This window comes from Poecile atricapillus, chromosome 16, assembly GCF_030490865.1.
Source record: "Poecile atricapillus isolate bPoeAtr1 chromosome 16, bPoeAtr1.hap1, whole genome shotgun sequence".
Taxonomy (NCBI): Eukaryota; Metazoa; Chordata; class Aves; order Passeriformes; family Paridae; genus Poecile; species Poecile atricapillus.
Window position 1 is genome coordinate 6,873,607 of NC_081264.1, and position 19,657 is coordinate 6,893,263.

A 19,657-nucleotide genomic window follows, 5' to 3' on the forward strand; every position below is an offset into this window, starting at 1 on the left:
GCTAGGAGGGAAATAAAATTGTGTAATTGCCAGTTTCCTTCAATTCCGCTCCCTCTCCCGTTGTGCATAAAGGAGGCTATTTAAGTCTCAGCTGGAGTGAGGCTTGGTAATAAGCAGACATCTCTGAACCTGCATCTGCTGCTGGTGTCTGCTAAGTTTGTTCTGTATTTCCATATTTATTGACAAACCAGTTCTGGGAGAGATCTGTCTGTGAAAGACATACTGTGAAACCTGTGGAAGAGGAGTTTGTCCCTTCAGTCCCATCAGTCCTCATCCTTGGGACATCTTGGGAAGTGCAGGACCAGGCAGCATCACCAAAGCTCACATTAGAGTTTGCAAACCCACATCAAACGGCATTGGCTTGCAAAGCCAGAGCCTGCTCCCTGAGAAGCTCTGTGCAAACCAGGGTGGCAGAAAATCCTGGTTGGATGAAGCAGCTAACATTTTAGTGTTTCTCAGTACTATGTGATTTGGCTTCTGAACAGCTGAGCCGTCCCCAGCCACTTGCTTTCGTACATGGCTGGCCTTCTCTGGGCACAGGAGAGGTGCTCACAGTGTAAGCTCTGCAGAGACAAGCTGATTTAATACAGGCTTAATGGCTGGAGGAGGAAATTTACAGAGTGAGCATTGAATGTTTATACAACGATGAACATGTCATTATTTTTGTTATTGAACCAGTCTTTGAAACTGAGCTAGAAACATGCAACCAACAACTAGAATATGTTCATTACGTTCTGTACTGATCAATTTAGTAACCAAAGTGGAGTAGATTATTTTATGCCTTTCATTGTATCAACAAAAATGTTCTCTGAGCATAATACATCTTTTGGCCTGAAATACTCTTGTGTTACAGGCCAGTCTCTGGGCTCTTTATGTCATTCTAGCAGTATGTGCTGTAAAGCTGCCTTCAGCAGACATCTGGGGACTCCCCACTGACTGGCATCACAGTCAGCCAAGCTTAATCCTGAGGCCAGGGCAGAAAAGGGCCTGACTCAGTGTTTGTGAGCAGCAGAGCACCCTTTTGCCAGCCATGCAGGTGGGAGTAATTGAGAGACCTCTGAAGATATTTCAGGTGGCTCTGTGAGCTGTACCAGGAGTTGAGATGCCCCCGAGAGCCCATGTCAGTCAATCCCAAGGCTGCTCCAGTGTAGCCTGGGCTATGCTGCTTGCAGTCTCTCCCACTAATACCATTGCTTCACACTAATAGGCCAGCATGGCTACACAAAGAGCCAGAGTTTGAAAACACTGCCAGAGAAGCTCTCTTCTCTCATCAATTCTCTCCTCCCAAACACTGAAGAGAACTAGGTCTAGGTTTTTGGCTCGGACCCCTGCCTGCTGCATACATTTCCTCCAGCAAATGGACACAACTATAAACCTCTTTCTGCATCATTTCCTGCAGGCCTGTACTAAACATGCTGCCCAGGTGTCCCCGTGTAAAGCCACTTCTTGCTGTGTCTGCTTCTGTTGCTGCTGGCAGACCTTGTCTTCGCGTGCTCACGGCAGGGCTCCCATCACAGCGTGTTAATTTTAAACAAACAAAGGCTGCATTTTGATTCGGGAGGGACTTTCCCATCACTTTGTATCAGAGTTTCTCTTAAAAGGAAAGGCTGGATTTTGTTTTGGTTTATTTTGTTTTCCTCTCTTTTAATATGATCCCTGCAATTTTGTTTTCACTGAAATATTGACTGGCAGCGTTGCAAATTGCCTGCATGCAGTCAGGAGCTTGCCAGCACTTTCTTACTCAGCTAGCCGTCAAGGTTGTGGATTCCACCACAATCGGTGCCAGGAAAGCTGTTGATCAAAAATATTCCTAACATCTGTGAATCCTCTCCATCCAAATGAGATGTAGTTACATTCTCCTTTTCCCTACGCTCCTTCCAAAGTGTTGCTTCAGACACCTAGAAAGCCCTGGTTGCAAATCATAAGCTGATCTCTGTTTGATTTGCAGCTCCATTTCCAACTCTGTCGAAATCCAGTATAAACTTTGAAGTGCCCTTCCCCCAAGCATAATACATGAAAAATATCTGCCTCCAAAGGGAGAGCAGATGAGGTTTCTTTGCCCCAAGCATCATTTGATCCAAATGCTGTCCCATGCTGTCTGTGGCCAGTGTGGTCACAGGCCAACAAGGAGGGTCTTGTGTGGGTGTGGAGAGAGGACAGGGTGCAGAGGAGGCTGCCAGGTGTGCCCAAAGCCTCTCTCACACACACACACACACACACACACACACACACACACACACACACACACACACACAGAGTGTGTGCACACAATTCTGCCAGCAGAAGGAGGGGACTGGGGGCGGGGGCGAAAAGCCTGATTTCCCTTCCACCCTGTTCCTACCACCACCACCAATTCACAAGCCAACTATTAAATAATTAACGTACCCAGTGGGGCAGGAGGAATCAAAAGCTGTTGTGTTCCCAAGTTTTCTCTGGCTCTGAAAGGCACGTCTCGCTGTGTATTCTGGCACCTCGGAGCGGGTTTTCCTCCCTCCTTCGCCTCCCCCTTATTATCCCGTATGTGTGCTGGAGAGGGAAGTGGCGTTCCCAGCCCAGCAGGGGATGCCTGTTATTTCAGACTAGCAACAGGGGAAAAGGAACAGCCTGTTGCCTGATTGATGTTTGTTTTTTGTGGACAGACACCAAAGGTTCATTAGAGACGGAAGGTTTGGGAAGAGGGGGGTGGCGGCGGGGGAGACGCTCGCTCTTAAGGAACTATTGTACCGCTGTGCACTAACTTGGGCCTGCACTTTCTTTGACTTCTGTGAATGTCTCAGCTGTACCATTTTGGCCCTGGCAACTCTAGGAAAATATACACACCACAGAGGTTCCAGTGAAAGCTCTGCGATGAGGGGGTCAGGGGAAAAGGAAGGGGAGGAGAGAACAATGCAGTAGGTTTTGCTGTAATTAATTTCAAATGTGCTGCTTGCTCATCTGTTCTCCTCAGGTTTCAAAGAGAACAAGGGGAGCTTGCAGGGCTTTTCCTACCACATCTGCATCTTTCCAGTGGTGGGCTTGGAAAGGCATCTTTCCTTCCATCTGTGGGTTTGACCGGTCTGCTGATGTGGAACGCTGAGGGCAGCACAAACCAATGCTGAAAATGATGTGATGTCGAGGGGTGGAGGAGAGGGAGATGGAGGAGGGGTGTGGAGGAGCTTCTTTTCTTACCACACTGAGTAAATAAAGCTGGAGAGACTGAGGAGGTTGGTGCTGGGTAACACAGATTTTTCTGCAAAGAGTTGGGAGAGCCTGTTTGCTTAAATAACAAATGTTATGTGCTACTGTTGTTGGTCCTGAGCTGCTTCCAGGTTTTGGTGCAGGTGAACTGCTACAAAGCTTTAAAAAGTTTGGGTCAAACTCACAATGTCTTGCTGACTTCATGCCTTTGATAAATCTCACTTCCTATAACTGGGTGGTAGCTAGTAAGTTTAGTGTTAAACCTTTGGTATTATGGCATCTTGAGTAGAAATAGTTTCTTCTGATTGCTGTGTCTGAAAATTCATCTGTTGGACTGTGCTGTATGACACACAAAACAGGAGCTTGGCATCTGCCAAAGGGCACTGTCCTCATGTCCTTTGCCTTCAGGGCTTAATATCGATGAAGTCACACAATTGCAGCAGTAAAGAGAAGCAAAATGGGCCTGTTAGACTATTGACTTTACTCCCCTCAACAAGATAACCAGATGCTAATTTGATAGCACTATGAATCTTAGCCAGAAAAATCAGTAAAACAGAAACTTAAATTACACTAAATTACTGTTAGTGCTTTAACAGCTCTATTTTCAAATTGCTCCTTGCTTAGAAGCTTGCACTGAACACTGGAGCTGGTGGATAATGACCTCTTGTCTAAACACGTGGCTACTTTACGATCCTTAGCTCTTAGAAAAACCAACCTCAATATCGCGCAGTGGATATTTCTGAAGTTTGCCCATAAGGAAAACATTTCCACAGGGTGATTGAAGAAAGTGTTCCCTTTTCTGGTCAGAAACCAATTCAGTGCAGCCACAACATGCTGAATACCCCAAAGGTACTTGAGGTGGGCGCTTGTTTGTAATGCAGTCCTCTCCAGGATGCCAGTGCTGGTGTGTGACAGGTAGAGCGTGACCATACAGTGATAAATGTTTCTGTGGTTCTTTGGAAGGGATGTAAATACTGCAGTGCTGTTCCAGGCTGTGTAAGGGAGTGTGTTGGGTTTTGTAGTCTTATAAACTAAATAGACTTCCTGGCACTGGTGTGGGGCTGGCTGCTGAAAAGCTGGTCAGTGATGGAGTTTCACCAAATGTATGTGCAGTGCATGGGGTGCGGTGGGCATAACTTCAGGCTGTGAACAGGGAAAATTGGTATGGAGAACCAAAGATATGGGAGAAGCCCAGAGCTTCTGAGTGTGGCTTATCTCTAGAAGACTGCAAGGACTTCAGATCTTTTTCTCTGTAAATTTCTTGTGGAGGAAAGGGAAATCACATTTGGAGAACATTCAAACCCACTGCCACCCCCTCTTTGTGGAGAGAAACCCATATGAGAAAGGAGGAAGAGCTGAGTCAAGTCCAGATTTAATTTCCTGATCTTCCTCCATAGGAAGAAATATCTCTTCCTTTTAACTCTTGAACAAACAACTGCATTGGCCACATCAGAGTGAAGTATCCATTAGATCACATCCAGATAAAGCTGGATTCAGCATTTTCTCCTGGTCATGGATGTTTTTGTACCTTGTACTTGCCAGCAAATACATGCAAGAAGCAATACCTGAGGTCTCTGCAGAAAGCATCCTCTGCCTCCTTCGCTTGTAGCTGGGTTGGAGACCATATCCTAATTCCCTGCACACAGGGAGCAGCCATAACAGCACTTTGGAGCTCAGCAGGGGTGCTTTGAATGCTCAATCTCAAGTCTTGGCCATGTCTTTCCAGCTTGTCACCTCTCCCTTCATCAGTTTTGACAATAAGGGAAGAAGAAAGGCGGATGGCAGGGCTGGAGGGGGAGGTGGGGAGCAAGCTGCTGTCCCGGGGCTGCGGTTCTTTCCAGGAGAGCTGCTGTCTCCAAGTGCCACACAGTGAGCCCAGCCTTTGCCAACCATGTCCTGGGGGTCCTTTCCAAGTCAGAATTCTTTACCTGTCAAATATAAGGCAAGAGATTAAGGTATATTGTTCACCTCAGTCTATTGTGATGTTTCTCTCCAAGGCTGAAGATCAGAAAGTTACTGTAGAGAGGTTTTGCTAGAGAATAAAAGCAAAGCCCCAAGGAGGGTTTTGCAGGTCTGGCTTTTTGATCTAGCACAAAACTTTGTTCAAACATTGGATGGTTTCTATATGTTTGAAAAAGATAGAGGCTTTTGCTGGTTTTGTAAAGCCAGATCTCACAATCCACGGCAGAAGACAGGCTCAGCCCTTAGCCTGTCCCATCAGGCTCTGGAATTAATGCAGTGTTCCTGAAACTCCCCATAATGCAGGCAGTCACCCTGCTCCTTGGCATCCTGGGAGGCAGGGCTGCAGGGACAGGGACAGTTCATCCTGCCTGTCCTGCAGCTGCAGGGCTGGGCTGCCAGGAGGGCACAGAGCACACACAGCAGCAGGATGTGCCTGCCATCCAGGCAGCTCCCATGGGTGCTCAGTATAAACCATGGGAATCAGACTTTTCCTCTCCTTTTATTAGTTACAAATGATTTTTCTCTCCTTTGAAGGGTTCCTACCACCTGTTCCTGTCAGCCAGCAAGATTTGCTTTAGAAGCTCATCTTAAAAAGGGAGAAGGGAGGGATGGGGTATTTCAGGAGCCTTGAACCACTGAGAGTTTGCCTTTGGAGATTCACAAGGGAAGAACAGGGATAGGGAATGCTGTAGGGAGGTATTAAATGAGGCCCTTTTGTTTCACTCCTTGTAGAGCATGAAAATGCCCAAGGCATGAATACTCTGTTCAGATTATTCTTGAACATTTAAATGTCTGTTCTGGTAATTTATAAAATGAAGGGGAGGGAAATGCCTTACACAAGGAAGAAAAGGGAGACCTTTACTGCCATCCACCACTGGTAACTGGGGAGTTGTTCTCTGCTGCTGTGGGAAGAGGGGGAGAAGGTGGATTTATCTTGTGGATGCAGCAAAGCTTTAGCCCCCAGAGATGTGGTGTGGCATCGGAGGGGCTGACTGCTCCCTCGGTGTCTCTTTCCTCCGTTCATAATGGGAATATCTTTGCTTCTTTCCTGCCACTCGTGGTTGTGTTCAGTCTTAAAAGAGGACAGGATTTTTCAGAAACATGCAGCACCCAGCATAAGGGGAATCTGGCTTTGGTTTTAACAAATTCATGGGAAGAAACATATTCATTCAGAGCAGGTTCTCCAAGCCTCTGGCAGGCTGAGAGCTCATTGGGAGCAGCCCAGCTCAGAGCCAGCCTGCCTGCCAAACAAAGAGCTGAGGAGAACCCTCTGAAAAACACAGGAATACTTGCTGTCTGTGAGGGATTGTTCCATCGTTTCCCCTGCTTCCCATCTCTATATAGAAAATAATGGGTGCTCTGTCCCTCCTGGCCTAATTCCTGTTTGTTGAGTGACCATAAGGTAGAAGGTAGCCCAGTCATTGCCATTAGCCATGAGCATAACCTGTAACAAAAGCCCTGTTGCTTGTGTTTCTCTTGTGACAATTACCCCACTGTGAGGTCCACAACCCCAGCATGGACCAGTGCTACTGTTTTCTGTCTTCTGGGAAAACTGGCAGAGCAAAGCCAATATAGGTCACTTCTGTTAGGGTGAGGAATCAGGAGAATGGTTTGGATTTTATTACTTTCAGATATTTGGGCTAGAGGCTCTCATGCTGTCAGAGCTGAATCAACTCTCAGCCAGTTTGCACGCAACATATGTGATAGATTTTGCAAATGAATATGTTAATGTGGGAGGAGGTGGTTTTCCCTGAAACCAGTTGCTGGCACTTTGGAGTGCTGTCCTCAAATACAAAACCATATTGTGTCCTCAAAACCAAAACCAGTGGCACTGGCCCTTGGATTCTGCCCCTTGAGAGATGAGGCATTTCATTTGTAATTGTTGAATTGATTAACCATTTTGAGGTCCATTAGAATAATGCATTTCCCCTCCCTGGAAGGATCTAGAATGTCATCTCCAGTTAGTTTAATATCAGCAAAAGTACCTCAAACCATTGCTGAAGGGCTGAGATAAGGAGCTGCATCATTGCACTTCCCTGTGAGCTTCTTTGGTACAGAAGCTATGAATTGCTTCTTACTCTGCTAAGATTTCCTATCAGTTGCAAATACTTAGTTATTTCTGAGCCTTCCCTTGTGCAGAGGGCAGCACTTCTCCAGCCTGTGGGATCTGGAGTTGATGGGGAGCCAGGTGGCTCTGGGTGGAGATACAAAGGCTCAATTCTGACTTCACAGAGAACTGCTTGAAAGGAAACACAGAAATAATGAGTGAATGATGTTGACTGCTATGCCAATGTGGAGTGGAAACTCTCAAGAATTAGCTTAGACCTCACTTTCCTCTCCTAATGTGCAAGAATCTGGGAATACAGGAATTTGCCAAACCCAAGTAGCTGCTTAGTACTGGACTCTAGGCATGTTTGTGTTTGTGCAGTTTGGAAAAACTGTGACATGAAGAGGACTTGAAGGAAAGACTTAGAGTGATTTCAGTGGGATTGTTGGTACACATGGCAAACATGTAAAAACAAGAATATGAATTATACAGCAATTACTGTCTTGGAAAAGTATCTGCAGGCTAAGCCCACATACTTACTTGTCTCCTTTCTTTCACCCAATACTGAAATGAAAATGTGCAGCCATTTCAGACCAGACGATTCCTGTGATTATCTTTGCAGAAGTCTGAGCCTGTACTTGTTTGTTGCCCAAGACAGAGGTTAGATGTGGCAGTGCCTGCCCAATTCCAGCTCAGAGCGTAACATGGGGATTGTGAGAGTTGTGGCTCTGCCTGGGAAGTGGGAGAGCTCCGAGCTGTGTGCTGCTGGGGCTCCTGCACACCCCCAGGCACCAAGAAAGCCAAATTCCTCAGTCAGTAGAGCAGTGAATACCCTCCTGAACGAGTTCCCTCACTACAGGAGTAGTCTCATGCATGTCAGAATCACAACCTGCAGCAGATTCCATCCAGCAGCCTTGTGGAAATGGTTGTGCTTGATGATCTTTGCAGGGCCACTGCAGTGGATGTAAAGGGACCCCAAGGAGTCAGTGGGAAGAGGAGTGTAGAGCACACCTCTGGGTTTGCAAGTGCTGAGTGACTGTTCCAGGCTTTTTGCACATCCAGAATGGCATCACAGCAATCCGTGCTGTCTTGCACCCTCCAGCCTCATAAGACTTTTTTCCACAGCCATAAACCCTCACACAAGAAGAGATTCAAGAGTACGTTTTCATTAATAGGGTGTGATTCCATTGCAAAGCACGGCACAGTGTTCCTCTGTTAGCTCTTACTAGATGCCAGATCATACATTATCCTCCAGCATATCCAGCACTAAAATATTTCCAGAATTTCTACTGCCCATTGAAGAATTCACACTTCATCAAAGGAGAAAGCTGGAAGGAGCTTTGCAGCTGCGCTTCACACACTGAGATCATACTGAAGGAGTTTTCCTTCTGCAGTGCAGTGAAGTGTTCTTTTCTTTCCCTTATTGCATACCAAACCACTCTTTTCCTGTTTAGAAGGAAAAACCAATCATCCCTCACATTTTTCTTCTCAAGCATTCTGCAAAGCCATCCCTCAGATGATGCTGCATTCTCTAAGTGTTGTTCCTGTTGGACCAGGTGGGACAAAAAAGACTTTTCGGAAGATGTAACACCTTCCAGTGTGAGGAGTGGAGACACTAACCCAAAAATCAAGGATTGAGAACTGAAGGAAAGCTCCTCTGTTCAAGAACTTTTGTTATCAGTAGTCAATAACTGTGATTCATGTGCCACACAGTCCGGTTTTCTTGATAGTGGGCGTGTTTAAAGGAAGAGTGAACTTTTTCAATCTTAAAAAGCAAAAGGCCATCTGTGACTTCCTGATGCTGTTTACAAACGTTTTTTGCCTGTGCTGTGCTGTCAGTAGCTGTATTTATTCATTGCTCACTCTGTGAATTAAAATGTTGAGGCAGCTCCTGACATACTTCTTCCAGCGCATCCTTTTGGAGTGAATTTTTGGTTGCCATAGGGACCAAATCCAAAGGGCACACACCATTCAAGTAAATGTTCCCTGATTAACAACTTGCAGCTTGTCCCTTAAATATTTTAATTATCCATGATGCAACTGGAAATGTTGTTGAATGTATTCAATCTGTTAGTTTCAATATCTCAGTTTTTTCTTATGATGCCATTCCAGCAGCTCAGGAGCTGGATTTTGACCACGCATAGAGGAGTGATGTCTTACTGCTTTTAAACTTGTAGGAAAATTCTTCCAGTTTCTCTTCATCCTGACACTACATTCTCAACCAAGTTAATGGAAAGAGGTGCTATTTCACAACTGCAGGTGAAATGGAGGCAATTGGGTAACAGCTGAACACGCTGGTTTAGGGTAATAATGTGCTGCTACTGAATCCATGGGAGGGGTCTGCCTGAAATGGGCCTCCTTGTGCCTGGGAATGAAGAGAGAGGGCAGTGGGAAAGTGCAGGGTATGGGGAGCTGCTGGAAAGCAGTGGCCCCGTTTGACAGGCACTCGATCTCAAGTGTTGTTTTCACAAATTATAAGCATATTAGCACTAATGTGACAGCAGCTACTGAGCTGTGAGGGCTGGACATAACAAATAAACAAGATGGAATTTTGCTGATCTGTACATGGTTGGTCACTCCTCTCAGTTCCTCCTTAGCAGAGACTCTCACCTTGCAGCACAGCTTTGCATTCTCACAGCTCCTTAACATCATGGACCTCACTCAAGTTACTGGGACTGTTCCTAAACAGATCTGCTTTCTGCCCTTTAGGGAGGAAGAAAACTGGTTTTTTGGGGCTCTTTCTGCCTCTGCTGCTGTGGGGAATAGATCATCTCCCTGCCTTCCTTTAGTAAAAGCTGCCTGGTGGTGGGAAGTCAGCAGTAACATTGCCCCTCTGCCTGCTGCTTCTCTTGTGCTGCCTGATCTTGTGCCATTTTTCCACGCCAGCAGCAAGGGGAAGCAGGTAGGCAGGAGCCAGTGCCCATAGGCTGAAGGGTAAGATATGAACTGGTCTTGATTAGCTCTGTGGTGTGGGTCCATCACCACTTAATTAGCTGCCAATAGCTCCCCTAATGAAGGATGATGGATTGGGCTCCAGGGCTGTGGGAAGGGGCCAGCCTGTCAGAAAAATGGATGCTCAGAAAAACATCTCTCACCTGGAAAGGATGGAGAGCCAAGAGTCTGAGAGCAGACAGTTCTTCTTTCCTTCCATCAGGACAGGCATCAGTTGCCTTCCAAGGCAGAGGTGGGGATTTCTGTGACCCTGCATACGCTTGGCTGGTTAGGGCAATCGTGTTCCCAGCAGAGATGATCTGGTGTTTCAGAATGTTCTTTCTTGCCTTTTTCTGGTTTTGGTTAGCAAGTGTGCTTTCTCAGCCAGACGTTGACTTAACTTCTCCAGGCTGGAAGATCCGAAAGGTCATTCACGCTCCTCCGGAACAGTCTCACTTTCTGATTTTACTTTAAATCATTCTTTGGGAGTTTGGAGCTCTGATGTCATTTAAAAAAAAGAATCAAAACCTTCATAAGACTGTGCAGATGAAACAAAATTGTTGTCTTAGCCCACACAGGGTATTATGCAGCCTGGCAGATCCCTTCCTTGTAGCAATAAGAAAAGGATTTGGCATTTAACCTCTTGAAATTAAACCAGAGTGTGAACTTCAATAGTTCAATCTTATCAGGGCTTTGCTAGAATAACAAATTGTGAAAAAATGTAATCATGTCTCCAATGTGACCTTGGCAGATCTGACTCTGTGATGTGAGAGATTAGGTAACTCTAAGCAGATGTCTGTTTATTTTGAAAATAATAGTTATAAAATCTTTCTTTTCCCAGTTTGTTTGCACTGCCTGTGAAGGATATGACAGAGAGAATTGTGGTCTGCATGGAGCTCTGTGTTACAAGCTGCTCTATTATGCTGAGCAGTAATTGCTCTTGGAGGTTTGAGTTATTGATCTATTGGTGGGGGTTCAATTTCAGTGTAAAGACCTGTGTTCATGATTTAATTGGAGTGATTAATAACTCACTCACAGGCTAGATGGGAATCAATATGGATTTCAAGCAGCAAAAGTAGTACATTTTCTCTGGTAATGTAGTAGTTGGTGGTTTATTATTTTCCCTTGTTTGCCTAATTAAAATAAAAAAATTCCTTGGTTTGTAACAGTTCTGTCTGTTCAAAAGCTTACAGCTGGAGTTGAGGATGTGTGCTTGCTTCCTTTCATATTGGAGGAGTGTCTTTCTAAATAACTTTTTTACCTTGTTGCTTGTCTGTCATTCAGATTAGGTGTACAAGAGGCCATCACACGTTAAAAAATAGAACAAGACAAACACACCTTTAGTACACAACTACAAGAAGCTTTAGTAATGTTTTCTGGCCAGGGAAGTAGAGTGTCTCCTACGTCACTGGTTTGTATGCATTCAGCATCTGCTTAGGAGCAGTGCTGAAGAGATTTAACCCATTTGATCCAGCATTATAGCCCTGGATTAAAAAGCCTGTATGAAACTTTCAATCTCATTACAACGCCAGCATCCACAGTAGGTGATTTAGCTGCAAATCCAGTTCCAGCTTTGCATTGAGATATTGCCAGAAGCAGCATTGCTAGGAAAATGCAGTGTGACTTACTTTGGGGGGGATTTGAATGGTGATCCTTCTTCTTTATGCTGTGGCCCCAATCCCTGTGTTTGGCACCCATTTTCATTCAGCTCCTGCAGCTTTGGTGTGTCATCATGCATGCTTACAGCTAACATGCCTCGATAGAGCATGGAAAGCTCCCAAATCTCTAGGAATAAAACATCCCATTAAAGAACCATAGAGCAGCAAATAGGCATCAAGTCCATAGATCTTATTGCAGTTGCTCCTCAGTTTCTGCAGGAGTGGGGGAAACCTTTCTGTGCTTCAAGCTTTCTCAACAAAGGCTCTTATCTACAGAGCTGCCTGAGGAAAACATTCAGTGTAGTGTGTCTGAATTTTCTTTTTGATTTCTAGAGTCCAGTAAGCTTCCTGATGGGCAGCAGAATCTCATGTTCAAATTAATCCTAGTGATGGCAGATCACATCTTTTCTTATTGATTAACATTCACAACCATCTTGGTATATATGCGAGCTACAGACTGAAAACACCAATCTGAATGGAAGTGTTTTCATTTTAAATAGGTATTTCTTTAAGAAATCTTTCCTACCCGTTCTGAAAGAATCAAAACAAACATAAGTTTGCCATGCTTGAGTTTATGGTTGGGGGAGAAACTTTAATCATACTGAGAGTGCTTGGGGTAACCTGAAGCTTGGGTGGCATCAGCATTATCGGGGTGGTGGTGACCCACAGCTGGCAGAGCTGGCTCTGGGCAGTGCTCATGGGATGTGTCTGTGTGGCTGCAGGAGAGAGGAGCTCTCTGCCCCAGTGTGCCCCTAACGTGGAAATCCTGGAGCACCTCAGCCCTCCCTTCTTGGGAGCTGCTGGCTCTGTGATAAAAATGAGAGATGCTTTCCTTGTCATGACACTATGAAAATGACTTGAAGATATTTCACTTTTTAAATTTGGGCGCTTTGGGAGAGGGAGGGTAGGGGAAGACACCCTTGGAAGTTAATTCTGAGGACCAAACTGACAGCTTTTTGCCACTGTTGCTTTCTTCTGGGTTGAAAAGCTGAAGGCTTGTTACAGCCCCAGCACACAGCAATCTAGCAGGTTAAATGACTTGGGCAACACAGTTTATTAAAACTGGCAAGTGCTCGCTCCAGTTCTCTTCCTGATAGTCAGGGCTGCCTGGGAGAGTAATTGATAGTGGCAGCTGTTGGGAGGGTGTTTCAGATTGCGGCGGGGCGATGTGACTTGACAGACAGCTCTGTGCAAATGAACTGAGTGATGGGGGATGAATCCAGGCCGGGCTGGGAAGCTGCTTCCCACTTGGTCTTGGGAATGGGGCTGTGGGAGCCACACCAGGAACAAAGGCCGGCTCCTCCGCTCACGGGGTCAGGGCCGGGCACAAGGGTTTGTACTCACACTCAGTTTACTTTTCTCTGTGAGAAAACACTGTCATTTTTTGTGGAAAATCCACCAGGAGCCCATGATGTTCAGAGGAGCCCATGGCACAGGAGAACACTGTTTTGGCACAGCCTAATGTTTAGTACTGCTGTCATGATGGAAACTTGGCCTTTGCTTCTCAGTAATGTTAAAAATTGTCGTGTTGCACACCATGGACCCTTCCAGACAGTAGTTTTATGTGCAAGTCCCACGTCTTTATGTCTTATCTTGAGCTGATTTGCATTAAAATAGGTGGGGGATCTCTGTGCCCTCTTTGTTGGGGAGCTTCTGTGCTGTAGCTCTGCTTGCCTTACCTTTGCAAACAGCCTAATCGCTTAAAGTCTTAAGTAGTGCTACTCTCCTAAAATGCAATGAAAAAGCCATTTATATAAAAGCAAAAGCCATCTAGGGATAAAGAATTAGCACTTAAATATTGATTTTCACTTGTAAGCACTCTACCAGCATCAGTGTTATCGCTGTCAACACAAAATGCTTTATTCTGTCTTGTGCTTATGACATGTTCCATATCCACAATACATTATGCAGCAGCCTAGAAGTTCAATTTAAAATAAAATTTAAAAAAAACCCCACAAAATGTTTGCTGAGGTTCATTTAGTCATTTCTTTGTTTCGCCCTACTCCTGTAAAGTCCTGCTTTTCTTTATTCATTCCCCTTCCTGATGCTTCAAAACTCTTCTCTGGGACTCATCAACTGGCTCTGAAATTCTCTGCTTTTTGCCATGTATAATTCCTGTGGTGGTGCTTTTGTAGCGTTTCTTGCTGGAATATGGAGCAGGGTTCACCACAGCCAGTCTGGCCTGTGTCTGTTTACAAGGATATGTACAGGGTGGATAGATGGCTACAGATGGTGGTTGTTGTGTTTCTTGGGAAACTGCCATTGGTAAAGATGTCATTGATGGATGTAGGAGAGGAATTTCTTTCTAGCATCACCCCATCACCCTTGCTGTTTGAATGTAACAAGGGAGACTGCAGAGGGAGGCTGCAGAAAGACGTCTGAATGACTCCACTTTCCTTTTTTTCAAGAGACAAAGGAAAGGCGTGCAAGCAAGATTAGATTATTTCCAATCACATTGTACGTGTGTTGACAGTCCCCTTTCAGCAGCAACCAGCAGCTTGCAAAGAGCAAGAGGCAGGGCTGGAACTGCTGTTGCCCTAAGTACTGTTTGTATAACACAGTAACTGCTTATTGGAGTTCTCAAAGCAGCCTTTACATGTTTAATCCCTTGCACTTGAGCTACTCTTAATCAGCTTGAAAGCAAATTCCTGTAACAGAAAGGTTTAATTTGTGTCTGGGACTTTCTGTATTGTGCTTAGCCTGCAGTGCCGTGTAGTTACACACTGGCAGGCATGTCACCCTGGGCAGCCTTGGGGACGGGCAGTGCACGGTTATTCCACTCACAGACTCGGAATTCAGGAAACTTTCAGATGGGGTCTTGGCTGATGGTCTCTCAGTTTTGGGTAGCCCCTCCTCAAGCACACTTTATACAGTAATTGAAGCTGTTGTTGACTTCGAGGTTTCCCTTAAACTTCACCTCCGGTTTCTACAGATTTACACAGCAGGAGCTAAAACTCTCTGTGCTTTTAAAATTGTTAAGTTTTCTTCTTTACCTGTTGGAGTTGGAATTGGATGTAGCCCAAGACGTAGGGAGGTTAGCATTTTGCAACTCCAAATGAATAAATTAGTCGATGAGGGAGGCAAGAATTACTAATCACAGGTTGTTGGAGGTTTTTTTTCTTGTTAGAGCAGTTTCAGCCTTTTCTTCCCTGTCTCTCACACTCAGTCATCATTCATCCCTGTGAGATCAAGACATGTTCCACTGTCTGTTCATTTAAGAAAACCTCTCAATGGAAGAAGTCCAAGGTGTTTGGTTAGAAAATAAACAAAAGTTGGCATGCTCAAAAGGGGTAGCGCTCTGCACGGTAGAGAGTGGCAGATGTGATCCAGCCTTCCTGTAGCATGGCTGGAACATGAATCATTACAAATGTCAGATTTCCTGTGAAGGGACAAGCTGAACTGACATGCGTTCAGGTTTAATTAAGGTTGAATTATTGGAGCTGACTGTCAAGTCTTAGGCAAATTGGCTCAGCCTGTTATCATTAAGCATGAAAATTACTCTAGGACTTGGTAAAAATAAACACATTTTTGCCTCTAGAACGTTGTGCTGTGGTCAGGTGAGTCTGTGTTTTTGTTGGGGCAATTCTGCTCAGCTCCATGGGTCCATCTGCCCAGAAGGGCTGGATTAGCAGCCCAAGAACAGAAATTTCTGAAAGGATCTCAATGCAACCTGATCCAGCTTGCACAAAAGGGAATATTTGGTTGCTTTCCTTGGGATATTTCCATATGTGAGCAGCAGTCAGTCTGGTCAGAGCTTGGGCACAAAGGGGTGTAGCTCTCTTAGGAGAGATATTCAAGCATCCTGCACAAAAACTACAGAGTTTGACATCCTGATCAAAATGGGCAGCATCCCTCATTAAAATCATTAAGATGAACATTCTGAGGGATTTAAGGAAAGATAGCTCAGAGACTTCCATGTGTGTATTGCAGCCATCAGGAGAAATGACAAAGGCACCAAACACCAGGATTGTTCCCTTCCTGTGTGGTGTGGTGAGAAGGCTTGGGGACTGCTCTGTCAGATGTTTTTCCCCTCTTGCCCATGAATTTACATCATATCTTTATCTTCTCAGTGCTTCTGCTTTTGTGCAACATGGCTGCAAAAGGAGAGAAGATACTCCCACTCATGCCTGTAGCTTTTCTGGCGAGGGGGAAACTGGCATGTGGATATTTTCATTGCTGTCGAGAATGAAATGCAAAAACATTGCAGTACTGCATCCTGAGAGATGGAAATTGGCAGCAGGAATTAGTCATGTACCCCTAGTACTAACTAATACAACCAGACTTGGCTGGTCAATTCAGTCAGCAAGGGAGCCTGAGCTTTTGCTTTGAGAAAATTGCAAATGAGAACTAATGCTGAAACCACAGGGAATCAATAGTTGCACATAAAACTGGTCAAACAGCTGCTTTTAATGTGGGACTTTATTGATTTGTTTTGGATCTAATTGACTTTTTACTCAACTAACTTTTGTGGTGCCAGTGTGTTTTGAATATACACCATTAGTCTACATTGCCTATAATTACACAATATGAAGTTTAACTCTGTAGGAGGAGGCCTGTTGGATGCAAAGAGCTAATGGGCTCTGAGGAAACCTATGCTCAGGAATGAAACCCAATTGCTTTTAATGGGTAGCTCCTGAAAAATAGTGGAATCTACAGCTGTTAACCACTTGCTCCAAAAGGCAGTGTGGGGAGCCCTGGCTTGACTAGGCAATGACAATTTTTCAACTGTTAGCAGTAAAATCTGAGGAAAATTTACAAGCATAGGTGGCACTATAAAAAATAATGATGTGCAAGAGCATTGAGAATTTGACTTTAAAAATAAATTCTAAATAGCATTGGAACCAAGTCTAGCTACATCTCACAACTAGGTTACCTGTGATGCATTAATTCATATTTGATAAAGAAATTCACTGAAATGAGAGGCTTATATTTATTGTAGGGAGTAATTTAGGATCTCCAGACATTGTGTCAAACCTGTAAAGATATATAAGGTGCTGGAAAGTACGGTGTTGATAGTGCTTGCTGCCAGCCAAAACACTGGTGTTTGGAAAGGGTTCTGTTCCTGTTACTTGTGGGTTTGAGGCCCCAAGACCTCAAGACGTTTTCAGCTGATAAATATAGTTCATATGTTTCCATTCATCCTCTTCTCACATTCTGAATTTGTGCATGTACAGTGATGAGCTGATTGATGGATGGATGAGGGAAATGGGGTGCTGGTGAGAGTGCAGGCAGAGCCAGAAGCAGTGTGGGAAGCTGCCTTTTATCTCCAGGAAGGAGATACCATCACCATGTGGGATTTCTGGGTACAGAACATGAGCTGGTATGCTGCAGGCTCTGATTCATCGCTGTCCTCCTCCCATCTGATGCCAGCACGGTGGCACTCAGGCTGTGGAAGTGGCAGTGGGGGCTCTGGCCTCGCATGGGCTGGTTCTCAAACTCTGGTCAGAGCGTCTGCACGGCCAGAATTAGCTCATGGGGTGTGTTGTGTGTTATTTCCACACCCTCCTACATCAGGAACTGGCTCAGTCCTTTGATGAGACGGGAGAATTTCAAAGGTGGAATTTGTTTGTGAGGGTGTTGGAGCATGTTAATGAGTGTAGGTAGCATCTCCTGCATGTCTGCAAGGCAGTGAAATGCAGGCAGCCCCCAGCACGTTTTGGTGGGTAACAAAAGTGTGTCTCCTAAAAGTCAGAGGTGCTGTGTGTGCACAATGGGCTGTGTGCATGTGGAACACACCAACAAGCTTAGGTCTCGTAGCCTATGAAGAGCTTTTCTTGTAATTGTGGGTATGTGTGCACTCAAGGATACACAGATTAGGGTGAAAAGGGAGTTAGAGTGGGAGTTGAATTGCTTTCATGTTGGTCTTTTCAGTTGTCTTCAACCTTTTGGATACTGCTTGATCTGAAATATCTCTTCTTTCCTCCCTTTTTCCTTTCCAGCCTTTTAACTCTTTGGGATGCTTTGTTTAGCTTAATTATGAAAAATGGCAGGTTTTGGCACCACAAAAGGAGTAATTCCATATGGAATTCCCTCTGTAGGTGCATTTTGCAAGGGCGCAGCATTCCTGTTAGTTTCAGCAGGCCAAGCATACAGATGTTTGCACTGTTTAGGGTGAGCAGGGCTACATTTGGGTGCCCACTGAACTTCTGACTGGATTTTTCCAGCATTCTCTGTTTTGTTCTTCCACACAAGTGTGTGGCCAGGGGACAGCAGCTTCTCTGCAGAGCGAGCTGTCCCATCCTTTGCTACAGAGATCCCAGGCAGTGTCCATCCTAGAAGACAGGTAGGGTTATCATTAAGGATTGATGCTTGGGTCATGGTGTATTGTAGCTGGAGTTGAGCCTAAATCCAATGTGGGTTACCTTGAAAGGGCATTGAGAAAATTAAATGTCTTAGTGATGTGTCTCAGCCTGTGTTTCATGAACATGAAACTTATATTGAGCAGGAAATACTGAGGCAGTAACTTGAGACATGTTCACACTCCTATTGTACATAACCTTGGGCCCCTGAAGAAGTCACAAAGCTGTGTGTTCTCTGTAGTATGCATTCATTTAATGACAGCTAAGTCTCTTGCACACATGCTAAAAGTACTGTGGACTGCCCAGTCAAGGACAGCGGAAGGACAGACTCAAACACTCATCCATCTTGTCGCAGCAGTGCTCCCACGGCGCTCCCACGAGCTGAAACATGACTTGTTTTTTCCCAGGCATACGTTCTACCAAGCAGAGAAAGAAACACAGACCTCTCAGCATGTGCTTTGTTCTTTTTCTTGTTGCTCCATAAGGTCCCACCTTGAATGACAAGCCAGAAGCGAAAGCAGCCAATGTCCCCAAGGTGTCTGGGCTAGAGCGGAGCCGGGAGCTGAGCACCGACGTGCCCTTCGCCCTGCCCATCCCCAGCCCCCAGCCAGTCGCTGCCGTTGTGACTTCGACTTCCTCAGCGCCCACGTCAAGTGCCAGAGCAAGCCCACTGCTGAAGAAGGAGCCAGTGATTTCAGCACCAGCACCACCCAGGCTCACGCCTCAGCCGCAGCCTCGGCCGCAGTCACAACCTCAACCTCGGCCGCAGTCGCAGCCGCAGTTAATCCCTGACCTTCGGAGCCAGCCTCCGAGCCACATCCCTCCGCCTCTCAACTACCAAGTGCATCACCAGGTGGCCCACAACGGACTCAATAATATCAGGTAGGGGAAGGGATGCTCACGTCATCTGCAGGCTGCTGCAGGGCTAAAGCTTGCTTCAAGTAGGTAGAAATTGCTGGGAAGCAAGGCAAGCACTCATCTGGGTGAGATGGTCCATGCTTTGGATATTGGACTTCAGGATCTGACTGCAGGATGGTTTTTCCAGCTGTGGTAGATCAGTGCATTTGAAATGTGATAAATGAGGTGCTAAATGCACACCTTCTGGGAGAAAGGCACGTGCTCCTTTCAGTCCAGTTTCAAGTAAAATTTTGCATGGTCTTGTCTGAGCTGGCTAGCTCTTGACTTAGAAATTTAAGGTGGTTCGAGTTTGAGCAATGCCTTTGTTCCATATTCAGAAATACTTCCATTGTTTCACGGTTATCAGATTTTTGGCTCACCAGCATTAAAAGAGGAATATGTGTCTTGGCCTTTGATCCTTGTGGGTCCTTTCCAACTCATAATATCCTGTGATCTGTATTGGAAAAGGCTGTGTCCCTGAGACCAGGGCTCCAATGTGGGCTGATAAATCTGCTTCAATCTGACATGTTCAGATCTTGCAGGAGGCTTAGCTCTGCTGTTTAAATTGCCTCCATCCAGTTAGGAGGGGGTGTGAAAATGGTATGGATAAAATGTTTCTAGAGAAAAGAGTTTAGTCAGTCAACTGGAACCTGTATAGTCTTTTTGCTGGTACAGAAAACATGCCT

At 45.3% G+C, this 19,657-nt stretch overlaps 1 protein-coding gene across 21 annotated transcripts in view; it reads left to right on the top strand.

Annotated features, from left to right (window-relative positions):
* Positions 1 to 19,657, top strand: part of FBRSL1 (fibrosin like 1) — a 503,429-nt gene that overhangs the window by 457,465 nt on the left and 26,307 nt on the right. For all 21 annotated transcript variants that reach the window (XM_058851229.1, XM_058851236.1, XM_058851238.1 and 18 more), the window contains one exon: positions 18,560 to 18,956. In XM_058851229.1, coding sequence (XP_058707212.1) covers positions 18,560 to 18,956 — 397 coding nt within the window. The remainder of the gene's footprint in view (positions 1 to 18,559; positions 18,957 to 19,657) is intronic.